A 16404-nucleotide genomic window follows, 5' to 3' on the forward strand; every position below is an offset into this window, starting at 1 on the left:
TTATACATGTTTCAATGCCATTCTCCCAAATCATCCCACCCTCTCCCTCTCCCACAGAGTCCAAAAGACTGTTCTATACACCTGTGTCTCTTTTGCTCTCTCGCATACAGGGTTATCGTTACCATCTTTCTAAATTCCATATATGTTAGTATACTGTCAAAATATCTCTTATAAACCATAACTTATGTTCAGATTTTGAAATAGTGATTTCTATACTGTTTTTTCCCATTATTATTATAAATAAAAAGTTGACCAGAGAAGTTATGAATATTTAGAATTTACACTTCTCTATTTTTTAAAATTTGGAATAATTATATTACATATTCAAAAATTAATAAAGAAGCAAATTATACTTAAAAAGAAAATATTTAAGAATATATTACTATTTATACAGCAGAAACTATCAATTAATATATTTTTTCTGTATTAGGGTTGACTGCGTAGGGATATTGAAATTGAGGAATGCTGATGTTGAAGCCAGAATAGGAATTGCTGGTTCCAAGAAAAAGAGCACTCGTGCCAGATTGGTTTTTCGAGTTAATATCACAAGGAAAGATGGCTCCACTTTGACACTGCAAACACCCTCTTCTCCAATTTTATGTAGTAAGTAAGAAAATATGAAGATACTAAATATATAGAGGGGTTTTTTCCATTTTCTGTTTATTGTTCAGATATCTCTAAATTTCAGTTGTATTACATACTCAAGCTTATGGTCATGCAAACTTTGCAACATTTTTAAAGCTATAGTCAAGTTTTCTAGACTAAGCTAAAGGTGGGTAATTTCTAATAAGATTCAGAAGTTATGTAGCGTTTTGTAGTTTCCTGTTACTCTTATACTGATTTAAAAAGTAATTTGAGTAGTTTGCCTAAGTAAATTACAAATCCGAAGGATTTTCACAGCATCTTCATTTTGTGGTAAATTGCTGTGATACTAAGTGTTTTGTGTTAGAACGTAAAGAAACAGAAAGGTAAGCAGAACTTTGTAAATATATAGCAGTGAGGGTTCTGATTACAAATTAAAGTGCTGTAGTATAATGGGAAATTAACTTCTTACTTTGCTGACCTTGGCATAGAAAATAAATGATGTGTATATGTGTGTATTTAAATTCAGTCGTGTTGTATGTGCCTCACCATATAGTCTGGTTTCCCTGTAATGAGTATTAGTACAAGTAATATGTAGGAAAATTTTTTCCTTTGTACATCCCTTAAGATTTTCATTAAGTATTATGTTCTTCGGCCTTGCTTCTGAATTCAGAAGAGCAGAAGAGACTGAGTGAATTCCATTTACTTGAATTTCCTATTGGATGGTTATGAGTATTATGTCCTTGGTACCCCCAGACATTTACAAAGCCTTTGTTATTTAATTGTAGCTTAGTTTTGTCAACTTATTCACCCTTAGTAAATCTTATTTTTCCCTTCCTTTTAATTCACTTGAGATGTGAATACTTATACATTAGCTTGGCAAATACCCTTGTTTTAAAAGAGTAGTAGTAAATGTATTTGTGATTTCAAGAGAACTCAGAAGACTTCTATTTTTCATTATTATGAAAATTTTGTTATGGTATTAGTGTTTCCTTGGGCCATTTCTGGAGAATGTTCACTTATAAATATGCTCCTTTTAAAGTTTGTAGATTCCATGTCCATTCTATTGTGTTCAGATAGGGACAGAATAAATAATCTGTAGATGGTTTATTGAATTCTGAAGTTTTTTTTAATTTGGGTACTAGTTTACTATAAATCACAATATGTCTCAACTTGAATATTATAAGGATGGAATTTCAATTTTAGTGGGGGTACATGCAGTTCTTCTTTTATGTGATCTAATACTTTGAGCATGACCATAGCTACTCTCTGAAGACCAGATCCAGGAGATGCTAGATAATTCAGATCATACTGCCTTAGCAGGAACTGGGGGGGGGGGGGGGGGATGGTTGTCAACTTTATTTGATTTTATATTTTAATTATTTATTTTAATTGGAGGCTAATTACTTTATAGTACTATGGTGGTTTTTGCCATACATCAACATGAATCAGCCATGGGTATACATGTTTCCCCCCGCCCCGTCCCGAATCCCCCTCAACTTTATTGTATTAATAATTGTTTGTTTCTTCTTTCAGTAGTTCATTTCTTTATTTCCTATTTAATTGAAGTATTGTTAAAATATAAATATAAATGTATCCAGCCAAAGATAGAAAATATAAAAGAAACAGAAAACATGATTTTCTGAAATTTTTCATCTATAGTTATAATTTTCATTCATTAATTATCACCATTTAACCATATTAATATGGTAACATATTAATATGTTCATGTTGCAAAAAGTGTTATCTCCCTTGGAAGATGTGTCTGGGTGAATATGATAGTCCTAAGAAGCAGCAGCATATAGTGGAAGGCATATAGAGCTAATAGTAAAAATTGCCATATTTTGAACTCTGCACAGTATGCCAGAGATTTTATTAACAATTTTATAAGCATTATGTCATTTACCCTCACCATTGCCTTTCATTGTTTCTGTTCTACAGTTGATGAAACTGAGACTTAAATAACTTCCTCAAGGTCATGTAGCTAGTATGTAGTAAGATCAGGATTAAAAGCCTCCTTTTTAGCCATTGTGCTGTGTTGCCACCACAGTCACTTAAAATTTAGCAGTGCTAAAACAAAATTTGAATGATTCATTTTATCCCAGCTATAGCTTCCAGATGGTTAGGACTATAGTTACAGTATGAAATTATGTTAGAAAACTATTTCCTCTACCTATGAGATTTGTGTTATGTAATTTATAGATTTTTTATGAATTTAGAAAATAGATCTCAATTTATATTAGGGGATTTTGCTTGAATACCTATATTATCCCTTCCATTTCCTTTTGTAAACGTCATTTATTATGGAGGTGTAGGATATATATTTTTACTCCTTTAGTTGACTATTTGGCATTTATATTGCCATCTGCTTGGTGAAATTGAATTAGATAAACTTGAGCAATACTTTCTTTTAAAGAAAGACATACCTTTGCAATAATAATTCGTTAGAAATGGAATGGGAGGTAGAAGGAAACAGGAAGATGAGAGGTAAGTAGAAAGGAAGAGGGGCCAAAAGGTGCTAGAGGTGAAAGGGAGGAGAGGAAACAGATAATTGATCTTCCCTCAGTGGAAAGAAGGCCTAATGCCAGAATTCATGTTGTGCCTTGTGACCTTAGAAAAACAATCTTGCTTCTACTTGTTGGTTTAACAGTGGCCATTGGATCCATTTTCTTTTAGTTTGTTTATTTTTAAGGGAATAGAAGAATCCTCTCCTTTCACACCTTTAGATTTCTCCAGAAAATATATATATACTAGATCAAAGTAAAAATATCAATTTTTATACTTTTTTAGTATCTACCCTAATATAATAATTTTTAATGTGTCCAAATTAATCATAGCTTTCTTCAATATAATGTTTTATCTTACTAATACTGTATTAAGTCTTACTAAAATTAACAAGTTCTTCCTTTACTTATTTCTGGCTCTTCCACAACTTTAGGGAACGACTAATATCATTCAGTAAACTTTTGTTCCCTTCAGTTCAGTCGCTCAGTCGGACTCTCTGCGACCCCATGAATGGCAGCACGCCAGGCCTCCCTGTCCATCACCAACTCCCAGAGTTCACCCAAACTCATGTCCATAGAGTCGGTGATGCCATCCAGACATCTCATCCTCTGTCATCCCCTTCTCCTCCTGCCCCCAATCCCTCCCAGCATCAGAGTCTTTTCCAATGAGTCAACTGTTCGCATGAGGTGGCCAAAGTACTGGAGTTTCAGCTTTAGCATCAGTCCTTCCATAGAACACCCAGGATTGATCTCATTTAGAATGGACTGGTTGGATCTCCCTGCAGTCCAAGGGACTCTCAAGAGTCTTCTCCAACACCAGAGTTCAAAAGCATCAATTCCTCGGTGCTCAGCTTTCTTCACAGTCCAACTCTCACATCCATACATGACCACTGGAAAAACCATAGCCTTGACTAGACAAACCTTTGTTGGCAAAGTAATGTCTCTGCTTTTCAATATGCTGTTTAGGTTGGTCATAACTTTTCTTCCAAGGAGTAAGCGTCTTTTAATTTCATAGCTGCAGTCACCATCTGCAGTGATTTTGGAGCCCAGAAAAATAAAGTCTGACACTGTTTCCACTGTTTCCCCATCTATTTCCCATGAAGTGATGAGACCAGATGCCATGATCTTCGTTTTCTGAATGCTGAGTTTTAAGCCAACTTTTTCACTCTTCCTTTTTCACTTTCATCAAGAGGCTTTTTAGTTCTTCTTCAGTTTCTACCACAAGGGTGGTGTCATCTGCGTACCTGAGGTTATTAATGTTTCTCCAGGCAATCTTGATTCCAGCTTGTGCTTCTTCCAGCCCAGCATTTCTCATGATGTACTCTGCATATAAGTTAAATAAGCAGGGTAACAATATACAGCCCTTCTTCACAGACTTTCTAATTCTTCTTCACAGGCTTTCTAATTCTTTTGACAGGTTGAAATATTTGCTTTGTTATTTTTCGGTATTCATTTTCTTTAGCTTTATTTTTGAGGCTCCTGTTTGAACAGCATCTAAAAGCACATTGTTCTTTATAATACCAGAAAAGTGGCTGCTTTTTTCTGTTATAATTTTTTAAAGCAATGTGATCCCTTTCAAGAGGCAGCTCACTAATTTCTTAAAGGTAAAAATAAAACATCTAATGCTTAAATAATGCTGACTTCAGTTCTATTTGGTATAGAGTATGTCCTGTTAGGTAACCACCAAATTTTTTAACAGTTAAGACTTTTTAAGGTCAAAAGTTAAATTATCTTGAGCAGACTAGTTCTTTGTGTAATGTAAATACAAATATATAAAATAAACATTGTATCTTCAGAGGGGCCTCATTTGGCCATCTTATGCCTTTTAATGCATAAAAGGGAAAAAGGAGATAGGAAAAAGTTTTGATAATCATGAGCAAAGTGGAGTTTCCATATAGTATCTTATAAGTAGATGGCGGGAGGGGGTGGAGATTATAGACTTTCCATTCATTTTGTTACTATATTCATATAATTTTGCACCTCTTACTGTTTTCTAATCAAAATAATATTCATCATATTTTTCTTTTGAATGTCATTTAAAAACAAGTATCTAGTTCCAGTGTTACTCCAAAAAGTTATAAATTAATTCAGTTAGTTCTTTGTTTTAAAAGGGTGTATGATTACCAGTGTATGACAGATACCTGTTTCCATCTGTTCATACATTAACCCTGTGGTTCTAGACAGTATATATGTATACACAATCACGATTTTTTTTAGCTGTTACGCATTGCTGAAAATATTACTTGGTATTTAATTAGGATAAGATACTTGTTTGTATCAATAAATGAAACTAAATGATGCTAAAAGTAATAAATAAACAACCAAAAAAAAATCTAAATGCTTATACAACGCAGTTTTACTTTCCCCTCATTTTATGATAATATTGGCAGCAGTTGAGAAACGGCTCCATTTTCTTCACTGTGGGAACCAGGCTTTAGAAGCTGCCTTTTTCTGGGATATTGCTATTTTTTTAGTGGAGGAAAAAAAGATGGTGCAACCACGTGGAGATGGTAAAGCCTGGAAGTGGCACATTTACTTCAGTTCACATTTCATTATATAAACAAGTCATGTGGCCAATCCTTAAATGAGTGGGGCAAGAATGACCTTGTGTGGAGCAAGAGTCTTCTGACAGAAAGGGCAGCCCTAGGGAAAACAGGGCAATAAATACTTTGACAGTAGTAATTTCCCAGATTACTTTCTTGTAAAGATAAAATTGATTATCAAATATATAAGTACCTAAGGAGAAAAAAACTTAAAAACTTTGGTTAAAGTTTAGTTATTGTTGTTCAATTGCTAAGTTGTGTCCGACTCTTTGTGATCCTGTGGACTGCAGCATGCCAGGCTTCTCTGTCCTTAACTTTCTCCCAAAGTTTGCTCAAACTCTTGTCCATTTAGTCAGTGATGCCATCCAACCATCTCATCCTCTTTTTCCTCCTCCTTCTCCTTCCCTCAGTCTTTCCCAGCATCAGTGTCTTTTTGAATGAGTCGGCTCTTTGCATCAGGTGGCCAAAGTATTGGAGCTTCAGCTTCAGCCTCAGGCTTTCCAATGAATATTCAGGGTTAATTTCCTTTAAGATTGACTGATTTGATCACCTTGCTGTCCAGGGAATTCTCAGGAGTCTTCTCCAGCAAAACATTTCAAAAGCATTCATTCTTTGGTGCTCAACCTTCCTTATGGTCCAACTCTCACATCCATACATGACTACTGGAAAAACTACAGCTTTGACTATACAAATCTTTGCTGTATAGTGATATCCCTTCTTTTTAATATGCTGTCTAGGTTTGTCATAGCTTTTCTTCCAAGGAGCAAGTGTCTTAATTTTGTGGCTGCAGTCTCTGTCCATAGTGATTTTGGAGCCCAAGAAAATACAGTCTGTCACTATTTCCACTTTTTCCCCCTGTGTTGCCATGAAGTGATGGGACCAGATGCTATGATCTTAGTTTTTTGAATGTTGTGTTTTAAGCCAGCTTTTTCACTCTCTTCTTTTACCCTCATCAAGAGGCTCTTTAGTTCCTCTTGTTTTCTTCCATTAAAATAATATCTGCAAATCTAAAGTTGTTGTTTAATTCTCCTGGCAGTCTTGATTCCAGCTTGTGATTCATCCAGCCTGGCATTTCGCATGATGTACTCTGCATAGAAGTTAAATAAGCAGGATGACAACATACAGCCTTGTAATACTCCTCTCCCAATTTTGAACCAGTCCATTGTTCCATGTTCGGTTCTAACTGTTTCTTCTTAACATGCATGCAGGTTTCTCAGAAGGCGGGTAAAGTAAAGTAGTCTGGTACTCCCATCCCTTTAAGAATTTTCCACAGTTGTAATCCACACAGTCAAAGGCTTTAGTATATAGTCAGTGAAGCAGAAGTAGATGTTTTTCTGCAATTCCCTTGCTTTTTTGATGATCCGACAGATGTCAATTTGATCTCTGGTTCTTCTGCCTTTTCTAAATCCAGCTTGTGTATCTGGAAGTTCTCAGTTCACATTACTACTGAAGCCTAGCTTGAAGGATTTTGAGTATTGCTAGCCTATGAAATTGTACAGTAGTTTGAACATTCTTTGGCATTGCCATTATTTGAGATTGGATGAAGACTGACCTTTTCCAGTACTGTGACCACTGCTGAGTGTTCCAAATATGCTGACATATTGATTACAGCACTTTAACAGCATCATCTTTTAGAATTTTATTTTATTTTATTTTATTTTTTTTTTTACACCTGTGGCAGATTCATGTTGATATCTTTTAGAATTTTAAATAGCTCAGCTGGAATTCTATCACCTCCACTAGCTTTGTTCATAGTAATGCTTTATGGGCCACTTGACTTCACACTTCAGAATGTCCACCTCTAGGTGAGTGTCCACACCATCATGGTTATCTGGATCATTAAAACCTATTTTGTATAGCTCTTCTGTGTATTTTTGCCAATTCTTCTTAAACCTTTCTGCTTCTGTTGCTGCTGCTGCTAAGTCCTTGCTATTTCTGTCCTTTATTGTGCCCATTTTTGCATGAAATGTTCCCTTGGTATCTCCAGTTTTTTTTGAAGGGGTCTTTAGTCTTTGCAGTTCTGTTGTTTTTCCTCTATTTCTTTGCATTGTTCGCTTAAGAAGGCGTTCTCATCTCTCCTCACTGTTCTCTGGGACTCTACATTCAGTTAGTTATATCTTTCCCTTTCACCTTTAACTTCTCTTTCTTTTTCAGTGTGTAAGGCCTCCTCAGACAACCACTTTGCCTTCTAGCATTTCTTTTTCTTTGGGATGGTTTTAGTCACTGCTTTCTATAGTGTTAGAAAACTCCATCCATAGTTCTTTAGGCACTCTGTCTATCAGATCTAATCCCTTGAATCTACTTGTCACCTCCACTGTATAATTGTAAGGGATTTGATTTACTGGGCATGGCCCTGCCCACCAAAGCAAGACCCAGATTTCCCCACAGCCAGTCTCTCCCATCAGGAAGCTTGCACTAGACTCTTAGCCTCATCCATCAAAGGGCAAACAGAAGAAGCAAGAACTATAGTCCCACAACCTCCAGAATGAAAACCACAATCCCAGAAAGGTAACCACAATCATCACATGAATCAGAGGTTTGTGTAACTCGAAGCTATGAGCTATGCCGTACAGGGTCACTCAAGATGGATGGGTCATGGTGGACAGTTCTGACAAAATGTGGCCCACTGGAGAAGGAAATGGCAAACCCCCTCCAGTATTCTTGCTCAAGAACCCCATAAACAGTATGAAAAGGCAAGAAGATACGACACCAGAAGATGAGTCCCCCAGGTTGGTAGCTGTCCGACATGCTACTGGGGAATAGCAGAAAAATAGCTCCAGAAAGAATGAAGAGGCTAGGCCAAAGCAGAAACATTGCTGAGTTGTAGATGTGTCTGGTGGTGAAAGTAAAATCCGATGCTGTAAAGGAACCTGGAATGTTAGGTCCATGAATCAAGGAAAATTGGATAAGGTCAAGCAGGAGATGGCAAGAGTGAACATTGGTGTTTTAAGAATCAGTGAACCAAAATGGATGAGAATGGGCGAATTTAATTCAGATGACCATTATGTCTATTACTGTGGGCAAGAATCCCTTACAAGAAATGAAATAGCCCTCATAATCAACAAGAGAGTCCGAAATGCAGTGCTTGGGTACAATCTCAGAAACAACAGAATGATCTCAATTCGTTTCCAAGGCAAACCATTGAACATCACAGTAATCCAAATCTGTGCCCCAACCACTGATGCCAAAAAAGCTGAAGTTGACCTGTTCTATGTAGACCTACAAGACTTCTAGAACTAACACCGAAAAAAGATTTCCTTTGCATCACGGGGATTGTAATGCAAAAGTAAGAAGTCAAGAGATACCTGGAGTAACAGGCAGGTTTGGCCTTGGAGTACAAAATGAAGCAGGGCAAAGGCTAACAGAGTTTTGTCAAGAGAAAACATTAGTCTTAGCAAACACCCTCTTCCAGCAACTCAAGAGACGACTCTACACACGGACATCACCAGATGGTCGATACCGAAATCACATTGATGATATTCTTACAGCCAAAAATGGAGAAGCTCTATACAGTGAGCGAAAACAAGACCTGGGGCTGACTGTGGCTCAGATCATGAGCTCCTTGTTGTAAAATTCAGGCTTAAATTGAAAAAAGTAGGGAAAACCACTAGGCCATTCAGGTATGACCTAAATCAAATCCCTTATGATTATACAGTGGAAATGACGAATAGATTCAAGGGATTAGATCTGGTAGACAGAATGCCTGAAGAATATGGACAGAGGTTTGTAACATTCAACATATATTAGACTATCTCATTAATTTAGAAGTTGATGAGTTATACAGCCATGTTTAAAATTACTTTTGCAGTACGTTATTAGGTTTGTTGTTATATGTTACAGATATAATACACATATTATGTAATTAGTATGTTATTAGGATTTACTAAAACAACAAATGGTGTAATTGGTTTCAAAGTGCTTAATCTTAAGGGAGTAGTTTTCTGAGTACCTAAAAGGTAGGTATTTGCATTAACCAGTATTCCAGGGAGTATTCTGATGGAAACCTAGTCCTTAGGTGTCAATATGAAAGAATGTTTCTGGGGTCAAATATATTGAGAAAACTGTGTACTACACCCAGTTCTTGGATATTTATAGTGTACATCAGAATGTGAAATGTTTGGGGAAATTTTGGAACCTATTTTACTAAACAGTACATATTAAATTTTCCTAAGAAAATCAGGAAGATTAGTAAGCCAGTTATAGTTTTTTAGATCTGGATCCTCCTCAGTACTTCTCTATCTCTTTGTTAATTTACTAGTGATTAGTTAGTCTTTATAACTGAAAAATGAGTGTGTTTTATTTTTATCCTCAAGGTATCCTAATTCAGGGAGATCCTCTGGTAGGAAGAATTATTCTGAAATGGATTCAGTCTGTTTTTAGGTGTTCTTTTCATTTAGAGCCTCTAAGTCCTAGATCTGGATCCTTAAAGATACTCTTAATACCACCCAGAGGCTCACTTTGCCTCAGAAGTCTTGTGAAGGTGTAGCACAGCTAACATTTTTAAGGTTAGGATTGTGAGATGTTTGTTATTAAATTGATTTTTTTTGAGTGTTAAAAACATGACCAAGTTCATATTTTACACCTTTTTTTTTTTTTTTCATGTAATGAGAAAACAAAGATGGTATGTAACTTTGCTTTCTGTTATGGTAAATTTTAATTTGCAGAATGAAAGTGAAAGTTGCTCAGTTGTGTCCAGTTCTTTGCAATCCCAAGAACTATAGCCTGCCAGGCTCCTCTGTCCATGGAACTCTCCAGGCCAGAATATTGGAGTGGGTAGCCATTCCCTTCTCCAGGGGATCTTTACCCAGGAATTGAACCCAGGTCTCCTACATTGCAGGTGTATTCTTATACCCTCTGACCCACCAGGGAGGCCCAAGAATACTGGAGTGGGTAGGCTATCCCTTCTCCAGCAGATCTTCCCAACCCAGGAATCGAACCAGGGTCCCCTGCACTGTAGAATAAAAGAAGGCAAATTCAGGGGTCAACAAAGACAACTTACAGAACTGAATAATTGAGAGTTGATTTTAGGTAAGAAATGTATTGGTGGTTCTTCTTATGGAATGCTTATATATACCTACAGCTCAACCAGCAGGAGTGCCAGAAATCTTAAAGAAGAGCTTGCATAGCTGTTCGGTGAAAGGAGAGGAAGAAGTATTTTTAATTGGCAAGAACTTTCTGAAAGGAACTAAAGTTATTTTCCAAGAAAATGTTTCTGGTAAGTAGGCATAACACTGCCTTAGAAATTGTTGGGTGTTTCACTTTGTTATGAAGATATAGTTGTAGCTACAAAGTAAAAAATTTTTCATAATTTTAGTAAGTCACTGTTTTTTATTTCAATCAGATGAAAACTCTTGGAAGTCAGAAGCTGAAATTGATATGGAATTATTTCATCAGGTATAATTTAAACTTTTTATAGTTTGATTGTTTATTCTCTGAGAAACTGAGTTTTGCTCCAAGATTTTCCTAAATCAACAGATTAAATTTCTTATTTATATGGAATTGATGTAAATCATTTAAAGTTTCTTTCTTGAGTTTCTTTAACTGAAATAGATTTATTCCACTGATGCTAGAAATGACAGTTCTGTATTTGGAAAGTTAAGACCATGAGAAAATTACCGTTGTTAATAAATGAAACATGTCTTTCCTAATATTTATTTGCTATCTTTACCTACTTTGGATTATCCTTGGGTTATCTTCACCTACTTTTTAATAAGAGAAACTTATTTATTGAGTACCTGCTGTGTGCCAGGTGTTTTATATTTGTTCCTTACCTTTTGCATTCAGAAGCACTACTTATTACACTTAGAGTCTGTATTTGTAGGACCTCGGTGTATATTCATTTTTGGTTTAAAATTTTTAAAAATTCCTTTGTGTTCTGAAAAAAATAAAGAAATTTAACATTATGCATCCAATATATTGCCAAACTCAAAGCTAAAGGTACAGTGTTGCCTAAGAGTGCCCTCACTTCAGACACCAGCTGCACGTTCAGGGGTCCCCTGAACAGGTCTCACTTCTGAACAGTTGGCTTCAAATTCAAGGGTTTCCACTACCCCCAAAGATTTGCTAGTAGAACTCACAGAACTCAGGAAAGCACTGTACTTAACAATATCAGTTTTATTATAGCAAAAGAACACAAATCAGATTATAATTTCTCAAGTTCTAGCCTTCTGGGTTCTTTATATTATATTTTTTAGAGAGTAAGAATAAAAAAAAAATAAAGTGGAGTTTTGAAGAAGATGGAATTTTCTTTTTTTTTTTTTGGAATTTTCTATTTTTAATAGGCTAATGTCTATTTCATGCTCTGTAAAACAAGTTATACAGTGGATTAATGCAGAATAATCATAAAAATTTGGTGGAATGGAAAGGAATTATATCCTCATTTGGTGGCTATATATAGAGGCCCTGGGGTTCTTGCAAGCAAGTATGTAAACAGGGTAAATCATAATATGATCTTTCATTAATTCTGTGGTTTTGCTATTTTTTTATCTTTTTCAGAGAAAACTTTCTTTTTTTCTTTCTTTCTAAAGGGCTTTCTGGGAAGTGTGTTAGAGTGGAATCAGAGCTGAGATATACAAAATAAATCCTAAAGATTATATTATATTAAAGAAAAAAAACACAAAAATTAAACATTTAGAAGAAAGTATGATCAGAAAATACATTAAAAGTAAAGAAACTTTGAGTGTGGTCAATAAAGAAATAATGGGCCTATAATGAAAAGTTTAAAAGGGCCTCTACAATAACAAAAAATGACCAGAAGATGGTAAAGTAGAAAAGACCATTTAATGATGACTTTGCAAATTGCAAATATAATTGTGATAGCTATTCATTTGAAACTCCAAAAATCAACTCATCAGGTATTAAACTTTTTTATTACTTGAAAATTAAGGCAAACAAAGTCTGGGAAAATAATCCTTTGTTAATATTTGGCTCTTCTAGTCAACGCCATAATATATCTCATACTCATGTATACCAAGAGCAATAGGCACATTGTCATTATATCTACTCCCATTTTAACAACTTTAGATGAATTCTGTAGGGCCTTAATTGCCTATTAAATGTACATATAAGATACATATCTTAAATACAAATTTCCTCTCTGCTGCTGCTGCTAAGTTACTTCAGTCGTGTCCGACTCTGTGCGACCCCATAGACGGCAGCCCACCAGGCTCCCCCATCCCTGGGATTCTCCAGGCAAGAATACTGGAGTGGGTTGCCATTTCCTTCTCCAATGCATGAAGGTGAAAAATGAAAGTGAAGTCGCTCAATTGTGTCCAACTCTGAGCGACCCCACAGACTGCAGCATATATATGTATTGTTTTGAAAGATAAATTGGTTTTAAAAGAAAGAAGGAGAGATTAGCAGCTTGAATGTGGAGGTGATTTTAAAAGGAAACTAGAAGCAAGTATTTTAGAGCCTAGGAGAGCTCTTTTTTTTTTTTTTTTAGCTTTTGTTTTTTTCACTTAATTATTTACTTTATATTGGAGTATAGTTGATTTACAATGTTATGTTAGTTTCCAGTGTACAGCAAAGTGTACAGGTATACATATATCCATTCTTTTTTCAGATTATTTTCCCATATAGGTAATTAATATGGGTAAATTTTATTACAGAATATTGAGTAGAGTTTCCTGTGCTGTACAGTAGGTTCTTGTTGATTATCTATTTTATATATAATATATATATAGTAATATATATAGTAATGCCTATATGTAAGTTCCCAAACTTCTAATTTATCCCTCCCTCCCACCTTTCCCCTTTAGTAAGCATAAGTTTATTTTCAAAGTCTGTGAATCTGTTTATATTTTGTGAGTAAGTTCATTTGTATCAGAGGTCTATAATATGAATAAGTATAACTTGTTTTACAGAACATGAAATAGACATTAGCCTATTAAAAATAGAAAAATGTATAGATTATAATTTCTCAACTTCTAGTCTTCTGGGTTCTTTATATTGTATTTTTTAGAGAGTAAGAATAAAAAAAAATAAGGTGGAGCTTTGAAGAAGATGGAATTTTCAGTAGAAATATGTAAAGAAAATTCTCGGAAGAAATGCCTAAAAGATCCTCAGAATTTTGGGGAACAACTAGGCTAAACAAAGACTTGAGAGTTTTGAAGTTATATGTTTTCAAAGTGGTTTTATTAGGAATTTGTTTTGTGTCTCCAGTTATTTTTATGTGTATATCCCCAACTGCAAAATGACAATTTTGACAATGATAAATTATTCCTTAGGAAAGTGAAAAATGTCTAGCACCATTGCTTATAAACTCTGAAAAATGATTACCTGCTGGGATAAAGAAAATTGTTATTTTGAATCCAACCAGATTTTTCTAAGAAATTAAAATTTAGATATTTTTCCCTTTTTACCTCAGAAAACATTCTACCTGCTCCACAGGCCTCCCAGCCCTTTGTATGTTTTGTGTGTATTGTACTCCTAGTTCAGTGGTAGTTAATTGCTCTTAATTTTTGAGATTAGGTTTTTTTTACTTAGTTTTTAATTTAAATCATTTGTAGAATTTCATGATTTCAGATTGAGGATGTGTGAATAATTTGTTCATTTGGTTTTTAAGAAGTTTCAAATTAGGTTTGTTTAACTACACTCTCTAAAACAAGTGGAGTAAAAGATTAAAAATATATATATATGTGTGTGTATATATATATTCATCTGACTTTTAGATACTAATTCTGTTACTGATTACCAAGAACAAATTTTTTATTTGGAAGAATAATTTCAGTTATTGAGTTGGTCAAATAACCTTAAGACTGGGAAGATACTTCAGAAGTCCATCCATTCAGCCATCTCCTTAACTGTAGGTAGAACTGCTTTTGATGTAGTTGCAGTGTTTAAGCAAAGGAGGAAAAATGAAGGTGGGCAAGATTTTAAAATTCTTATTTCTTAGAATTTGAGTTAATGCAGATATATTTTTTGATGGCTTCATATACAATTGAGTATGTGCTTTCAAATTTTTGCCCCCTAATTCCTGTGGATGTATACATTTATATATTTTTCCACCTGAATTAGAAGTGTGATTTTTTTGAGATAGCTAACTGGACTCAGAAAGCATTCTACTGTTGCCATAAATAAGAAGCTATTTTTAAATTTATGATTATTTCAGAGCATGTTTTAAGATGGCTTAGAAACAAATTAAGTACTCAAAAATCAAACTCTTGGCCTCATTTGTCATGTTCTGTTCAACTGAGTCAGCCAACTTCCAGAGTCTGAATAAGTAAAAAATGACATTAAACTCATTTCATCCTCAGCTGTCACCATTGGCCTCCTGCATATCACATACTGAATACAAAAGCACAGTCACTACCTTTTGCTGTTCTTTCCAGTACTATAACGTAGCAGGGGGAAGAGAATAAGTCAGATGCAGTTCATGGTATCTTCTAAGAAGATGTAGTCCCCTTGAATAAGTGCTGCTGAAGCATTTATGGAACTCTTCCCTTCTCTTAAAAGGATGCGTCTACCACTATTTTCACACACATAGAAATGACCTCGATTTACTGGGTTTTGGGTAAACTGAACTCTGTTGACTTTAAATGAGAATTAGTTACTAGTTTTAAGTACAAATTGAAATATTTAAAATTTAAATAGACTAAATGAGAATTAGTTGTTAGTGGTTAGAAAGCAGTGAACTGCACTGCAAAGTACATACCACCGTTAAGGTTTACAAAGCATATGGTAACTGACATTGTGCTTGGTGGGCAATTTTTTTTCTTGAAAATATATTCATTCTTTTTTTCAACAAATCTATTTGAGTATTTCTGTGTGAGGAGCTTAATAGTGGAGATGGGATGAAGAACAGAACATCCTAGCTTCTCTTGGAACTTGCATTCTTGTGGTTGTAAAGGAGACAAAAAACAAGCAGATAATCACAGTAATTTCAGGTGGTGATAAGAAATAAACAGGATTCTGTGATCAGATTGGAGAGGGGTGCCACTTTAAAGAGGATGGTCAGAGAAGGCTTCTCTGAGGAGATGACATTTGAATGAGACCTGGAAATGGGTAAGGGACTGGATATTTAAAGAGATAAAGGAGAATAGTATTCCAGTGAAAAAGAATAGCAAAGTTGTAAGGCTCTGAGGTAAAAATGAATTTAGTGTGTTAGTGTAAGAAAGTCAGTGTGACTGGAGTGTAACAAGCTAGAGGAGAATGGGAATGAGATAAAGTTGACAGGACAGGGACCTTTTATGCCATTGCAGAACATTGGTATTTTACCTTAAAAGCAATTTTAAGATTAATGTCATGATGCCCATGGATCCGAACCCCTAGTCAAACTTTTTAAGCTTTACAGCTAACAGGAAAGTACTTAATTATAATATTTTATTTCAAATTTTTAATTTACATATTGCTTTATTTCTGCCTCTTACAATTTTCTTTCAATTAGAATCATCTTATTGTGAAGGTTCCCCCATATCATGATCAACATATAACTTTGCCAGTAGCAGTGGGAATATATGTAGTAACCAATGCTGGAAGATCTCATGATGTTCAGCCTTTCACTTACACTCCAGACCCAGGTATGTCAAAATAAAAAGTTCTGAATCAAAAGGAGTAATCCATTTCTGCTTCTTCAGAAGAATATGAAGACTAGCCAACCTAAAAGAGGAAGTAGTGTGCAAAGGTAAATTGATACCAGTATTTTTTGGAGGTGTCATTATTTCCCAAGAAGATGGTCACCAAACCCTGCTTTTACTCTTAGTTAAGAGAACTGTTTCTGCCTTAGGGTCTAGTAATAAAAGAAAAGTTAGGAATTCTCTGAAGTCAGGCTCTCC

The 16404-nt window shown here is 35.0% G+C and overlaps 1 protein-coding gene across 1 annotated transcript in view; it reads left to right on the plus strand.

Annotated features, from left to right (window-relative positions):
• NFAT5 (nuclear factor of activated T cells 5) overlaps nt 1-16404 on the plus strand; it is a 119691-nt gene that overhangs the window by 81265 nt on the left and 22022 nt on the right. Inside the window, 4 exon segments of the mRNA XM_002694839.7 lie at nt 431-603; nt 10710-10844; nt 10971-11023; nt 16017-16149. Of these exon segments, the coding sequence (XP_002694885.2) occupies nt 431-603; nt 10710-10844; nt 10971-11023; nt 16017-16149 (494 nt within the window).

The sequence above is a fragment of the Bos taurus genome, chromosome 18, assembly GCF_002263795.3.
Source record: "Bos taurus isolate L1 Dominette 01449 registration number 42190680 breed Hereford chromosome 18, ARS-UCD2.0, whole genome shotgun sequence".
Taxonomy (NCBI): domain Eukaryota; kingdom Metazoa; phylum Chordata; class Mammalia; order Artiodactyla; family Bovidae; genus Bos; species Bos taurus.